We start from the raw sequence: 16,413 nt of genomic DNA, 5'->3' as shown, positions 1-16,413 counted from the left end.
GACACTAGGAACAGAATCATTGAAAGACTTTCTCCCCCCCCCCCCCAATATACATTTTGGTATGCAGCATACATGCTGTTGGTGTTGATTTTAAATACCATATTTACACACACAAAAAGCCTTCCTTTTTAAAGAGCGAATTGCTATGATGTGGCATAGAATAATAGCTTAGTGGAGAGATGCTTTATTATTTGTAGAATTCAATTTCAGATACTATTTGCCCTTGCTTCTTCTCGGCTGCAATGTACGATTATTCTGTCTTACCAGATAACAGAACTCTTGTACAAGGATGGACGTTATTGCCAGACGCCTCCGGGACCAACTGGTAGAGTTTCAATTTCTATGATTGTAACTTATCCACAAATCCGTTCTTCTGTGTAATGATGGGCTTGAGGGATTACAACCATAAACACTGATTACTTCTTTTTGAAAGTGAAATTTGGAAAACATGTTGGGTAAAATCTTTATCCAGATGATCACAGTATATTTTATGGAATCCGTGAGATTTTTTTTTTTGAGGGGGGTGTTTCCCCCTTTTCTTTCTTTAATTAAAATGTTCTCCATTCATAGAGTGCACATGTGTTAAATAAAACAGAAAGGTTTGCAATACTGATAACATAATCAGATCCCTTAAATAAACGCTTTACAACTACAACCAAGTTTTTTCTGTATTTCAGAAAGCTAATAAAACAAAACAAAACATAAAACTATTAAAATAACATTTTAAATGCTTTCTGTCATATCAAAGAGCAGAATGCCACTTAGTATCTTGAATAAAGTGACTTAAGACCTGCTGAACACTCTTAATAAATAATAAAAAGAATGCAGTACATGTCACTAGTAGATGTCTTATCAAAAGCTCATTAGTTCTTCCTGATGCTCCTATACATTTTATGCTTGAGTGCCAAAGAAAATTAGTGCTGTTCACTATGTAGCATCTTTTGTTAATCTTGATTTTCATTGGCTAATAAGCAGCTCTCCACAGGATTATTGGATCTGGTTGTTAAAAATCATTTAATACTCCTTATTGTATTCATGTTCGCTTGCTAGGCTGCAGAAAGCGTGGTAAATAATGTGAAATATACAGTGCTGTGTACGCGATGCTTTAGGAAGCTCTTTATTTCCTTTTGAATAAATGACAAAATATTTATGGCAACTATTTTGGGGTAGTGGGCAGGAAAGTGGGGGAGAGGCCTTGGGCAGTACTGCTTCTGTCACACAGCAGTGAGAAAAAATAGATTGAAGATAGATTCTGTTCTGAAAAGCTGTCACCGGGTTTGAAAATAATTAATATTCCTTTCACTCACCAGTTAGATATGTGCTCCCAAACCACATAATCTCTATGCCTCAGTGATCATTGTTGCCATTTCAGAGCCTCTCATCAGGGTGACATCTCACACCAAAATGATTTCTTATAAATTAATCTTGATAACATGACAGTGTCAGTAATTTTAGTGGAATGCTTTCTCTTGTGTTCCTCCCCCCCGCAGAAGCTGTTGGCTATTTTCTTTATAGCTTGATTGACAGCATGAGTGACTCAGAGGTACAGGCCAAGGAGGAGCGGTTGAGACAATACTTCCATCAGCTGAAGAAGATGGTACCATTTCATTTTTTGCTACATAATGCCTGTCCTGCCTGACATGTATCTATTAGATTTGAAATTGCAGCTTTTAAGTACAACCAGACCACTTCTCAATGACATGCGAGTGCTGGAGACTTAAATTATGTCTGAAATTTGTCTAACAGAAATTATCTCAGTTTGGTTGTGTTTTTAAAACTCATGTAATTTTCTCCATCTCTTGGTACAGAATATAGTAATCCCTTCCAACATCTTTAGAGGTATTCGCAACCTACTGGACAGCCGCCACGTTCCTGAATTAATTAAGGTCTGTACTGGTAAATTAAATGTTGTCTTTCAATATAAAACATGTGTCTGTACTCCCCATGGATCTGTTTAGAGAGAAACAACATTTAAAAGGAACTGTTTCTGATTTTTAAAAAAGCATATTGATCTTCTCCTTTTTATTCAATTTGGAAGCATTTGTGTTTTGGACAGAGAATTTTAAAGCTCTAACCGTGAGGATAAATGGGGACAGAGAGACTCTTTTCTGTGGCTTAACGGCATGCTTCTCGATATTGCTGAAATGGGATCTTGTTCAATTCTATTCATCATATATTTCATACATTTTCTTACACTATATATATATATTATCTTTTAGGATGTAATTCTGTTGACTGATAGAGACACATTGTTGCCCGGAGAAATATCAAAAGTAAGTAGACCGGCTATCTAGGTTTATTTGTTAGTAATCAAATAATTTTTGTATACAAAAAGGATACTTTGCTTCCAAGGTATCTATTCTCTTGCACAGCTGACGTTTCAGTCTTTTCCTGGAATTAGCTTCGGTGTTGATAACAGCAGAAGCATAATATGTCTGTTAGTTCAAATATGTCGTCTGCATATTTGGCCTTCCCAGAAACAGGCTTGAACACATGAGACTGCTGTGACTCAGTTTCCCCATTTAGAAAAGAGAGCAGCTCACAGGGACAGTTAACAAGCCTATGTTTTTGCCACTTTGGACAGGGAAGGGCAAGTTGCAAAAAGAATCTGCCTGGCCTCACTTGCATCGAAAGTGCACGTGAAGTTCTGTACACCAGGGTGGGGCACATGGATGGGGCATCTGCACTCGATGGTGAAACCTTTATTATTATTATTTTTAGGTTCTGGGCAATGCATGTCCTAGGAATAATCCCAAACATTTGCCTTAACGGTTCTGTGGTAAAAGCACTTAAAGATCAAAGCAATTGCACATGTTCGTGCTGAGTGAGTGAAGATGCACCACAGCAAATTTGGTGTTATGTTGTCCTTCTCTACCTAGTGTATGCAAACTGAAAATACAAAAGGAACTGTCGTGCATTTTTGCTATGACTTGAACAGTTGCAGAGAATTTATGTTCTTGCTTGCACATGTCTTAATGTTTTCTCTCTTAATTCAAGTGGTTTTCAGGGATGTTTTATTTAGTAAACATCTTATTCTCTTGCCATAGTTCCCTGCACTTCAGGTGCCTGAATTGGAGGAGAAACTGGAACAACTAAAAGCTGAGAACCAGCCTATTGGAGATGTTTTGAAGCAGCTTATATTTGCTTTGTGTGCGGAAGAGGTAACTTTCGAAAGAGTTGTGTGTTGAATTTGCAGCATTCAGTGTTACGTTTTAATAAACAACAGTGACTCTTATCTATGGAACACCCATCAATGTACGTGGCAGTGAACCAGGATGGCTGGGGCAACCCGGTCAGATGTGCGGGGTACAAGTAATAAGGTAGTAGTAGTAGTGGTGGTAGTAGTAGTAGTAGTAGTAGTAGTAGTATACAGAGTAATCTAAGTGAAAGAACAAGGAGGAGCCTTGTGGCATCTTAACATTTAAGTCATATGCTTTCATAGACATGCTTTCATGGCATGCATCTGATGAAGGTGGATCTACCCCACAAAAGCTTAAGGCATGTTGTTATTGAGGATGGTGATGTTATTTATTAAAATTATTACCCGGATTTCACCAGTATCCCCCAGGGTGGTGATTCAGCAACTTTAAATTTAACATTAAGAACTGTTAATACAAATTGCAGTTAATACAAAAATAGGGGCGATGGTCCTGAAAGCACATATCTCAGGTGTCTTAAGGTCAGAAAATGCCACAGCCTAGGAGCTGCCACAGAGAGTGCCCTCTCACTGCCACCTCCTCAATTTCTGACATTGGTTTGTCTTTAAGGTGTTGTAAGACCCTTTCCTGCTAAGATGACCACCCCTCTGGAAATGGTTACTAAATAAAAGGCAAATCCCGGCTCCAAGGAGTTTGAAATCTTAAGTGGAGGCAGTGGGATGTAAAGTGGGAGGGAGACAGATAGAGGCAAGTAAAGATAACCAGAGATGAATGGTTGCAAATGTAATTGCATGTACTTAGGCTTCATTTCAGGTGGGGGTTTAGTGCTGGTAAGCAAGGGAGAATAATGTTTCGAGGGTTCTGGTTTTGGCCCTTGTAAATCATATCAAAGTACAAAAAAGCAATTAAAGCAAAAAAAAAAAAAGTCAACTCATTTCAGTTACCTCTTGAATGGCATGTTTTGGGATTACTCTGGTCTGTTAATGGTAATCTGCAAAGTGAATGATAGTAACAGCTGTGATAGGTTTATCATACATGCCAAATGTCCTTTCAAGCCATGGCTCTGGTCTCTTACATCTAGATTGTCAAGCAACTGATACATGCAATAGTCATTTGCAAGTCAAATATTACAAGGTGGTTAATGCGGGGATTGAAATTCCATTTTCCTGCTGGAGAAAAGCTTTCTGAGATAAAGAGGCTCTTGCCTTCATCAGCAGGCATCCAGCTGTAGTTCATATTTTGTGCAGGTCTGCAATTTGCTGTGTATTCCAAGACTCTTGTCCAATTTCTTGTTTGTGTGCCTGTGCCATAATGCCCATTATTGTACAGCAAACCGGAATATGGTTAACCTTATAGCTTTCATTCTATAATGGCAGAAATTTAGGCCATGAAGAGGTTTCGCTTCTTTTTGTTGCTCGATATAAGAAGAGTGACACCGGGAGCTTTTGACATGACCTCTGATCATAAGCATAGGTTCAAGATGTATTAATAGGAATAGCCAAGCAGCTGCCTTAAAAAGGATATGGGAATGCTTATTTGGTTTTAAAAGTTGGACACTTCGTTCCTGCTTTTGCCCACGGTTAAAATAAAACTTCCAACCGAATACGAATGCTAACATATATTCAAGCAAGAAATCATAATAGTAATTATGTGCCTACCTGAGATGTCCACTAAAGCATATAAACCGCTCCTCTAACAAAAGGTTTCGATTGGACAAGTTCAGGTCACTTGCTAAAATAACTGTAATCTTTGCAAATGTAAAGCACGTGAGCTTTTAACAAGCAGCACGCAGGCTATGCATACATAGATAAATGTAGTTTCGCAGCAAAGCTCTGGAATGCAAAATGTCATGTGGACTTTTCTCTTTTAGTTCATATCTTTTCCTTAATGCTCCTCCTAGAATATGCAGAAAGCCCTTGAAGTGAAAGCCAAATACGAAGTGGACATGTCTGTTGGTGGCTATGCAGCCTTAATACATTTGTGCTGTCGACATGATAATGCAGAGGAGGCAATGAACCTTAAAGAAGAACTGTAAGTACACCGGCCCTGAAAGATGTCAAAGAGATTTATGCTGATACACAGACCTTATTGAATTAAGTAGGTTGAATATTTTTTTAAAAAAAAAAAACAGCCCAACCCTCATGCATTTTTAATTAGCTTTTCCCCCGATAAAAATATTTTGCTGAAATTTGAGATTGGTTGTAACAAGTTGTCATGATTATATAATCACTTTGAACACACATGTTTATTAGTGGTGCTCTATGTTGTATTTTAATAAATCAGTTTATGATAAGGTCTTAGCAGCTACCTTGGCATTCAGATTTGGTTCCTGAGCTGGGTAATGTAGCTGCAGTATAGCGCTTGTAAGTGACATTATGCTTCTAATACCTGTCTGCAAACATTTCCTTTTAAAGTCTCTGTTTCCAGAGATAATATCTTGGTTGTGAAAATTAGCTCCCAGCTAAGACCTGTAATGCCTGGTTTGTCAGCAAAGTACTTAGCAGGTCCCCATTTTTTTCTCCTCTTGTCTCTTAGTTTTCTTTAATTTTAATGTTAAGGTAAATTTGAAGAAAAAACACACACACACACAGAGTCACATATTTAGGAGCTTCTTTCTGCTCTTTTGGCATGATGTTGGACCAGTGTAGATACACAGTTGATGAGAGTTTAGCAACTGACAGTGAGCTGCAAGATTAGTCATTTTCCCAATGCCTGGTCATGTGTGAATTTTTTTCTCTCTCTCAACTTCTATATTTCTATTTCACACATGTATGTGCGGGTTCTGCAGGTTCAGTGGATTCTCCTGTTGCTAAAATGAACTTAGATTCCTAAACTTTATTTGAAAACCCAGTTTTAAACAGGTTCCAAAACCCTGCTTATGTTGCACATGAGTAGAGGGCTGTGTGTGTAATTCTGTAACTCTATATCTGTTAACTCTACTTATTTATCTTATCTGAAGGAAGCCCTCAGATGCAAATAAGACTTTTTAGCTGCTGTGAAACAACTTCCTTATATTATCAAGTTGCATAAGTCAGGCGTTTCCTCGAAAGCTCTGTGTTCTTGAACAAATCCTGGGCCATGTTTCAAAGATAAGGGATCTTCTGTTCATTCAGTATGCTCATAGATGATCCTATGGAGTACATTTGTTCAGGCTACGTTCAGCTCACTGGATTATCTACAAATGAATGGCTTAGACAGTCCATACAGGTCCAGTGTTCTCATATGGATTCACCTTCAAGAATCAGTCCAGATCTCCTACCACGAAGGAACTGGCCCTTCAATTTATTTAAGATGATCTATTTGGCAGCCCTTGAAAATGTGCTCCCATACGTAGTTTAGCATTCTGTTTATTATAAAAAGACACCCACTGCTATCATAATTATGACTACGGTAATGAGTTATAAGATGCACAGTTTAATAGGTATGTTGCATTATGCCAAAAGAAAGTTGATTCCAATAAGTAATTTTCTTTGGAAAAACATAGTTTCTTCCTTGGTGGTATAATGGACTTGGTTGGGTTCGGCTGCTCCTACCGATTAAGCAGTAGAGGAAGGCAAACCCAGCTGAATCCATTGTAACACCATGTAGAAATATCTTTCAGATAAGAGCAATGGTCCCTTTCCATAATTCCTTCTGAACTGAGGAAGTTGTGGTCTGTTAGATGATGATGATGATGATGATGATGATGATGATGATATCAGTATTAAATGATACCCTTGGGATAAATTTCAAGACAGGTTGACATTGGTTTGGATTTGGACAATCAGCTTAGTCCTTCCAGGCTTACTTCTGGGTAAATGGCCATAGGATTACAGCCTAAATGGTGTACCCTTAGTTTCCATTTTCATCAATGGGATTTACCTTCACTCATGACTAACTTATCCCATGCATGTGAGATCAACATGCAAGTATGATTTTGTTATTATATTTTGCACACCACCATGATTTTTTTCTTATGAGATTGAAGTTTATGAATATATATATATATATATATATATATATATATATATATATATATATATATATATAATAAAATAAAGAGTTGATTAATCTGAATCAAACGTATTATTTTTTGTTGGTGGTAACACACCCTAGATTTACTTTCTTCATATTTTTGTTTACCTATTTGATTGAGACCCGGAAATCCTGCAAAACGTTTTAAATTAATAAATGAGAGAATAAATAAGTCTTTGGATGTTTTTGGAGCTCTGCTCATGAAAGGGTAACTCCAGATTTTTGCAGATACCCTCTTCCCATTGCAGGCGCCCAAACCACATTCCAGGCCTTCCACTCATGTAACTGTGGTTCCAACCCAGTGTCTTCAAGAAGCAGTGCATCCTTTCATCCTTGACAGCCATATGTCAGGAATTCTTTGATGGTGTTTCCTGCTTGGCAGGGGGTTGGACTGGATGGCCCTTGTGGTCTCTTCCAACTCTATGATTCTATGATTCATAGCGCCAATGCCTCCGTGATATACAAAAAAATAAATTTACTTCCTAATCGCACACTGAATTAGCCAGGAGTAAGCCCCATTGCACACAGTGGGGTTGATTTCTAAGTAAACATCTACATGATTGTGCTGTGAGATTATTATATTTTGGCACAAATGGAGTTGATGCAGTTCTTTTTATATACTCCAGCTCTCGTAAAGATTCATCTATTGCTCTGGATGCGGGCAAGTGCTTAGCCTTGGTGAAAGTTTTGATCAAACATGGCAGAGTAGAAGGTAAGTGCTCTTTCTTTCAGTGTATATTTTTGCTATATAATGAAGGTATCTTGCCACCGGAATAAAAATATGAGTTGATATTAATGGTATATCATGTCCTGCAAAGTGCTTGAACATTTTGCATACAAATTTGCATGTGAATTCAACCAGAGATACTTGGACAGTGCAGGCCATTAGTTTTAATGGATTGGCAAGCTTGTCATTTACATTTGCACAGCTCAGTGCTTTTTGCATTTCTGCAGCTAGTTTTTATTAGCATTGCTGTTTGGATTGAGTTTGAAGATCATGACTTATGGCACAAATTGCGTATGTGCCTAGACTAATGGCTTTGTTTTTGCTTAAGAAGGTCTGAAGTCTTAGCATAAAGCCTATAAACATAACCTCCTTGTAAAGGGTCTAAGCACTTCAGGAAAAAAAAGCCACCCTCTAACTTTTTAATAAATGTATTATAATATTAAGATCTTAAATTTGTCTTTTATATATTATTAATGTAACATTTTATAACCAACAGCTGAAGAATATTGTTAAATTAATCAGATCTTTAATTGTAAATGTATTTAATGCATTTGGGTGTAAACGGTATTTATTTAGTAATCGATGAAGTTTATAAACTAGGCTATCACCACCATTAATTAGAGGTTGGAAAAAACAGTCTGTTTCTGACTAACCAACTATAATTGGCATTTGTTCTATTAAACAGAAAATTTATTTCCAATTCCTTTCATTGAAAGGGTGTCATAATAGATTTGGATTGTTTGTCAGAGTGAGATTTCACCCCAAAACACGATAGAACCAGATTGTGGCTACCTGTGCAATTAAAAGGTGGCATTGTGTTGATTTTCTGAAGCACACAGCGTGCTGCATGCAGCAGGCAGTTTCAAAAGATGAGCCCTGCTTTTATGTAAAGTGGTCAAAACATTTTGCCTGTGCAATAATTAAGAACATTACAAAAAAAAAAATTGCACTTACTCCATATACCAAAATGTTTGTTTCTGCCTTCTTAATGAAGCTTAATGAACCTAATGTTTTAACATGCACTCTCTTAGAAAGCTTTCATTGGCTCTCCTTGGCTAATTAGTATCGACACAGCAAACAGGCCCTATCGGTATCAGACCATTAGTCTGGCTGTATATACAGTGTAAACACATCTTTATTATCTGGCCTCGTGACAAGCCATCTGCTGAAGAAACAATGGTGTGATTTAGCAGATGTTAGCACTGAACGATAAAAGCATCCATTTAGTAGGATCTTGTTGCTATAGGGCAGACTCTACAGGGTTACGTAGTGCAGAGTGGGCACACAGTTCCTATCTGTAATTTGTAGTCAAAGTTGCAGCAAAATGATAAAACCATGCTATTGTGGATTCATAATTGTAGTCTCGTTTAGAAATGCAAGTAGTAATTAACTTGAAATTGGCATTATACACCAGAATTTACATTCCTGCTGGTTTTTTGAAATGCTGTTTTAATAGCAGTTTGTTTTCTCTGTACATGAAATTACCTAAGGGTCTTTTGTGGTGGTTCATTGTAGATGCTATTAACATTTTAAAGGAGATGAAAGAGAAGGATGTCCCTATTCAATATATATCAGCCACATCCTTTTTCCACATTATTAATGGTGCTGCCATGCGTCATGACGTTGAAGTGGTGAATCGGCTAATCGAGACCATTGTGTCCCTGGGTCTAGCAAAGCCTACTGGAAACCTGTGTTCTCCCCTCATTGGTGTTCACCTTGAAAAGTAAGTTGGTTGCAGTCTGGATCTAACTAAAGAAACAATTGTACTTTGGCATTGATGCTCACAATTAAAAGTTGCTCTGATCCACTGGAAGTGGTCCACTCTTGTACTCCAGATGGGGATGTGTCAGACAGCTGTTTTTTTGGGGGGGGGTGTAGTTGGTCTGTTTCATGATATCATGGACCATGGTTCCTGTCATACACTCCTAATATGCTGTATTTGGAGCACAGTTCCTAGTACCCTATAACACCTTTTCCTGTCCTTCCTTAGTTCTGAACTTGATTATTTTATTTTTCAGAAACAAATGTATTTATACTTTGGTGTGTGTATTTCAAGAGTAGGGCAAAAGCTTAATGGGCAAAAGCAATTTGTTCTCTTCTGGGACAAGTCTGGCAAAATTGGAACACATTTCCAGAATTGAGCAGAAGCAGGTAGACTTAAATCAGCCTTCCCCCATTTTGCTGCTTTCCAGATGTTGCGAATCACAGCTCCCTCATCCCTGACAGTTGGCCATGCTGGTTGGTACTCATGGGAGTTGGGAGTCAAAGAGCAGAAAGCTGCTCAAGAATCTGTTTGGCATCAGCAGTGATTGACAGGTGTTAGAAGCCTCTAGTCAGGCTGCAGTCCATACTGCATCTAGGGATGAAGCCCTCCAAGCCCACAACAGATCTTCTCATGGAATAATCCAGGAGGTAGTGGCAGTGCAGTACTGTGCAGAGAGCCTGTGCTGGTATAGCCTCAGCCTGTACGTAGCTGCTGAATGTACGTTATTTTCAGGTTTGTGGGCACAATAGTATCCCTGCCCTTTATGGTGCAGTCCTGTGCCTTGTCTACTCAGCAACAAGCCCTTGAGTTGGACTTATTCCTGGTAGACTTGTGTAGAATTGCATCCTTAGGATCCCAGTGATGTCTAGAATCAGGTGGACCACAAAACAAATGTTGCTAAGACACTACCAAAAAAGCGAAACCCAACACCAAGAGCTTTTGGCTTAAACTTGGTAGCATTCCTAATTAGGAGTACAAATATGATTCTTGCAGATTTCAAGAAATGGTTTGTACCTGTCTAAATTTAATTTGGTGTAAATTGAATCCTGAATGCTGTGAGTTGGTTTCACTTGCTTTCATGCTAGGCATTTCTCTCCAATATACTGTAAGGATCAAAAGGGAATCAAATAACATATTAACATTTAATGGATAAGAAATCAATCAAACCATGCTCAAGGCAGCTTACAACATGAAAAAATACAGAACTGCAACATAATTAAAGTAGTCATAAACAATAAATAAAACATCAAGAAATACACAACCAAACTGTACAGCTTCCACATAAATCACAAGATCTACAAGAAGCTAGGAAAACTGGAGACTTAGAGGAGATATGATAGACACCTTCAAATATCTAAAGGGATGACACATGGAAGATGGTGCAAGCTTGTTTTCTCCTGCTCTGGTGGGTAGGACTCAAACGAATCGATTCAAGTTCCAAGGAAGGAGATTCCAATTAAACATCAGGAAGAACTTTCTGACAGTAAGAGCTGTTATACAGTGGAGTGGACTCGCCTTCATTTTAAGCAGAGGTTGGATGGCCACCTGTCATGGATGCGTTAGTTGAGAATCCTGCATTGCAGGGAGTTGGACTAAATGACCATCAGGATTCCTTCCAACTTTTTAATTCTATTATTTAAACAACAACAGCAACAACCTGATTACCAGTCTTGGAAATCTTGATTCCCAATCTTGGAAATCTTGCTGTTTGCCATGCTGAAGGTTGTGCCCAGCTTGCTCATCAAAAGAAAGTTGGTGCATTTAACTTGTTGGATCAATGCCTTAGCTTGCATTTAGTACTACCATTAACCTTCTGTGCCTTGCCTATGATTGTGATTATTAAAATTATTAAAATTTGTAAATCACCCTTCATCCGAAGATCTCAGAGCAATTCACAGCATAAAAATGCAAGATAAAGCACAGAATACATAATAAAAACAAAAACACAACAATATTGATTTCAGCATTAAAGATTTGGGCATAAGCCAAAGTCCAGGTTTGAGTTCTTCATCCAGTGAGAGTCAGGGCAGTTTTCTTGGAAATTGTCCATTTAAATGTATAAACATATTAGCACTATGGTCACTTATCCCAATAGGCTTGACAGCACTTACAACATCTCAACTCATCTCAACTCAGGTTTTAGTGCTCCTCAAGATTAGATCCAGGTTTGCTGGATCTCTGGTCGGTTCTATGACCAACTGTTCTAGGACATAGTCCAAAATGGTGTATTGACCTTTTACGTCTTTGTCCAGACCAGCACATATGTAGCTGGTTTGTGTGAAGGTACTTGAAGTTACCTATTACAACATTTCCTTTTGTAGAGGCTTCCTTGATTTTATTCTTCTCCTCAAGATCTCTTGAGAATTTTGATCAAGGGGACAGTAGTACATCCCCAGCATTAAATTACTCTTGGGCCCTGGTATCGCCACCCAAAACAATTCTGTGCAGGTGTCATATAGTATAGTGTTCTGCAAGAAGTAGTGGTCTCCCCTTGCCAAAATAGAATGTTTCAATTTTGCTGTATTGTTTATGTGATTGTGCCACTGTTTTTTAAAACTTCTGTGTACACTTTTTGCCTGCCTCAGACCATGATCCTAGCAATGCTAGCTTGGAAGTTAATGCAATGTCAGTCAGTGGGACCCTTTAGTGGAATGTAATTTGGATGGGATGCCTAAAGTAGTCCAACAGAATCTAAGAGCAAACACAATTTAGATGGAGTTTGGAGATTTGATCCCCTGAAGGCAATAGAATAAAATACTCCAGGTATTATGTGGGTTGCTTGGAGAATTGGTTGCATGATTGTCCTCTGCTGGCAATTTACTGCCAAGTGGAATTTGCTGCCAAGGAGTGTGGTGGAGTCTCCTTCTTTGGAGGTCTTTAAGCAGAGGCTTGACAGCCATCTGTCAGGAATGCTTTGATGCTGTTTCCTGCTTGGCAGGGGGTTGGACTGGATGGCCCTTGTGGTCTCTTCCAACTCTATGATTCTATGATTTCCTCAGCAATAATATGGAAAACAATTCATGTTTTGAAGAGCTCTTCTGGCAAGCCTAGACTGGAAAATATAAATTGCAATCTGTTAACATATTGAAATAGGATTTTGTTTTTAAATACCCTCAGGGTGCTATAGATTGCTTTAAAGGGACCCCTGACCATTAGGTCTAGTCGTGTCTGACTCTGGGGTTGCGGCGCTCATCTCACGTCACTGGCCGAGGGAGCCGGCGTACAGCTTCCAGGTCATGTGGCCAGCATGACTAAGCCGCTTCTGGCAAACCAGAGCAGCGCACGGAAATGTCTTTTACCTGCCCGCCGGAGCGGTACCTATTGATTTACCTGCACTTTGACGTGCTTTTGAACTGCTGGGTTGGCAGGAGTTGGGACCGAGCAACAGGAGCTCACCTTGTCACGGGGATTCGAACCGCCGACCTTCTGATCGGCAAGCCCTAGGCTCTGTGGTTTAACCCACAGCACCACCCGTGTCCCATATAGATTGCTTTACAAGCTAACAATTCCCAGTTATGCTGGTCATTTTTTTATATTAGAAAGTTGCCACAAATATTCTACTCCTGATCTTTGTGTGGTGAGTATATAGCCAGATGTGGTTAGAACATCAGATTTGTCACATTCTTGCCTGCAGTCTTAGGTCTTGCCACAAGGGGGTGGAAATGGATGACAGTCATTTACTCCCAGGGGGAAAAAATGAAAACAGTACTAGGATCAAGTTGCAGTGGGGAGTAAGCCTGTCTCCCAGTCATGTTACGAGCAGGCCTCACCCCCACCAGCAAGAACCATATGGGAAAATAAGGTCTCCCTCACACACCCCTGGTTCCTACGGTATACATTCTCTCCCAATTTTTTCCTCTTAAGATGGCATTTTGATAGTCATGTATATTGTACGTGCCAATTTTTGGTTCTCAAAATGGGTAGAGCTGTGGAGATGGGGGAGAATCAGTGGAGTCTCAGGTGGACAAACAAAACACGCTATCATAGTTCAGTTGCAGCTAAACCTTTGATTTATTACAAGTAGGAAAATGTCTATTGGATTTATTTTTACATGCGCTATGTCTGTCAAGCCCATAAAACGCAACAATGACATTTATAACTATTTCTAAAACATTATACACTACAGAAAATGTTCGAAACTCTGCAGAACTCTTGACCACCCATCTTTCCTTTTTCTTCTGTGATGGAACCCCTATTTGGGGACTTCCCTCGCTTTTTTCTGGCCCACGTAGGACCAGTCTGGATAGTTGGCCTTGGTGAAGATTCGACGTTTTCTCCCAGTTTTTGATCTGGGCTTCCACTGAAACGAGGCTGCATTTTAAGTTGTATTTTAATCCTGTTTTTAAGTTGTATTTTAATCAATTGTTTTTATACCTGATGTTAGCCGCCCTGAGCCTGGTCTTGGCCGGGAAGGGCGGGGTATAAATAATTTATTATTATTATTATTATTATTATTATTATTATTATTATTGCTATCATATACATAGAGAGAGAACCATGTCATCTGCAAATTGATGTCACTAATCCATGGATGACTTTCCTCAGGGGCTAACAACAACAACAACAAATAAATAAATAAATAATACCCCGCCCATCTGGCAAAACAGCATGGGTGACAATATGAAACCCAGCAGAACCCTATAGGCTGAGAGTCAGGGATGAAGAGAGAGATAGAATCTGAGTGTCCCCAGTACACAGACTTGCTTCATTATATTCTATTTTTTTAAAATATTTTTGAAAGTTGCCCTGAGATTTTTGGAAACTGCAGTTAGCTTATCCCCAATTACCCAGGACCAGGGAGGGCAACTGGAGATCTTGGATCCTCCAGAATCTCCACAATATAATACCACATTTGTCATAATGAAAAGCATTTTGCTTGTCTTTTCATAATGGCTCTTTATAGAATTGCTGTTGTTCTTCAGATTGGAAGTAGTATTATTTACTCAGCATTAACTTTTTAGACATTTAAAGTATTATTCTTTCAGCATACTGCTAATAGCATGCCTTTCATTGTTGGGCTTGAGGCCATGTTATCTCAGCATTAGGAATCTAAACCTTTGTGCAACAACTTCTCCTTCGATACTTGGACTTCAAAAAGTGTTGGATGGGAGTTTTAATTGTTACAGACTTTAAAAAAACCAACCCCAGTTATTATTTACAATAAGGTGTTAATACGGCTGAATACAATAAAAGGTGGAAAGAGTTATTATGGGCACATTTTCTTTGCATTTAAGCTCTCGTCGTTGGATCAAACCTAGTGAAACAAAATCATTATTTGGTAGAAAAACAGGGATCTGTCAAACATCCCCTTTTCTAATTTAAAGTGCAAAAAATGGTGTTTTCAGAGAATTATTCCATTTGAAACATTTCATGAAAACCTTGTATAAGAATACCCACTTTCCCCCCTTTGTACTGTGTGTTTCTTTTTCTGATACAGAAAGAAGAAAACCTGTGGCCCTCCATATGCTGTTGGACTAAATCTCCCATCATTCCTCAACCATTGCCCCTGCTGGCTTTGGCTGATGGGAGTTCAGCGACATCTGGAGGGCCACAGTTTATAGGTTTGCTTGTTTTGGTTCTAGTATAAATTCCCGTCCCTCCTAAATCCTAACTAATTGAGGATCATGTAGTAAGTAGCATGCTAAATAGCAAATCAGATTTGACTACATGATAATGTCGCTGAGAGATAATAGAATCAGATTTAGTTACAAGATGGTGTCACTGAGGGCAAACTCAAGCCACACTGAGAGCAAGGACAGTGCTTCCTGGATCAGTCACATGAGTGATCCCAGCCAGTCGGTTTATCATATAAAGCAGAGTTTCCCAAACGTGGGACTCCAGCTGTTTTTGGACTAGGATTCCCATCATCCTTGACCGAGGGATGATGGGAGTTGTAGTCCAAAAACAGCTGGAGACCCAAGTTCAGGAAACACTGATACAAACAGTGCTTTTTTTTCTTGGGGTACTGAAGGGTATGCAGTACCGGCACCTCTTTTTGTTGTTGTTAAAAAGTGTGGCACTTACTGTGAGAACTTCATGGTGAGTATCGGCGCCTATTTTTATAGGGGGGGAAAGCACTGGATAGAAAAATGAGATTATGCTAAAAAAACACATCGGTTTGGCTACATGGTAATGTTTCTGAGGGCAAATGAAACCAATGGAGAAAGATAACAGAAGATAGCAACGTGAATGCATAGGTGATTTTTTTTTTTTTTTACAGTCATTGCCAAAAATGTCATTGGAAGACATGGCCTGAAGCACAGTGAATAATTTGAGTTCAGCCATTTAAGAAGCCTTTTTTCTGAGACACAACATGTGAAAAGCCTCCTCAGTGCCATAATGTTAAACTTGCTTGTAGTTTAACTGGGTGTTTAACAGTGAAAACAACTGATTTAACTGGGTGAAGTTTGACTTAGAAATGGAGTGTAAGTTCTCAATGGGTTAATGATTAAAACACAACTCCTGCTGTCCATTGAAGAGACTTATGGATTCATATACAGTACACTGCAATCCCTGGACGCAAAATTTTAGCAGTCCTTGTTGTGTCTCTGTAGCCCTTGTCTATGTTTAAATATAGCTATTCATTAAAAATTATGGCAAGTTGTTTTATTAATTTGTTGATTTCTCACGTCAGTCTTTTAAAAATTGCTGCTTTTTCTGAACGCTCCTCCCCCAGCAGCTTTTTTGCATCTTCATTTCAAACGTCCACATTATTTCTAGGTTGTTTTCCTCCTCTTTAAAACACTTTT

At 38.8% G+C, this 16,413-nt stretch overlaps 1 protein-coding gene across 2 annotated transcripts in view; it reads left to right on the top strand.

The window, feature by feature from the left end:
- The window catches only part of LRPPRC (leucine rich pentatricopeptide repeat containing), a 115,367-nt gene that overhangs the window by 46,160 nt on the left and 52,794 nt on the right, over positions 1-16,413 (top strand). For both annotated transcript variants that reach the window (XM_033144882.1, XM_033144883.1), the window contains exons 16-23: positions 268-325; positions 1,491-1,597; positions 1,809-1,886; positions 2,220-2,273; positions 3,048-3,161; positions 5,059-5,189; positions 7,799-7,884; positions 9,415-9,622. In XM_033144882.1, the coding sequence (XP_033000773.1) occupies positions 268-325; positions 1,491-1,597; positions 1,809-1,886; positions 2,220-2,273; positions 3,048-3,161; positions 5,059-5,189; positions 7,799-7,884; positions 9,415-9,622 (836 nt within the window). The remainder of the gene's footprint in view (positions 1-267; positions 326-1,490; positions 1,598-1,808; positions 1,887-2,219; positions 2,274-3,047; positions 3,162-5,058; positions 5,190-7,798; positions 7,885-9,414; positions 9,623-16,413) is intronic.

The sequence above is a fragment of the Lacerta agilis genome, chromosome 3, assembly GCF_009819535.1.
Source record: "Lacerta agilis isolate rLacAgi1 chromosome 3, rLacAgi1.pri, whole genome shotgun sequence".
Taxonomy (NCBI): Eukaryota; Metazoa; Chordata; class Lepidosauria; order Squamata; family Lacertidae; genus Lacerta; species Lacerta agilis.
Note: the sequence above shows the minus strand (reverse complement) of the source record. Positions and strands in the feature narration are given on the sequence as shown.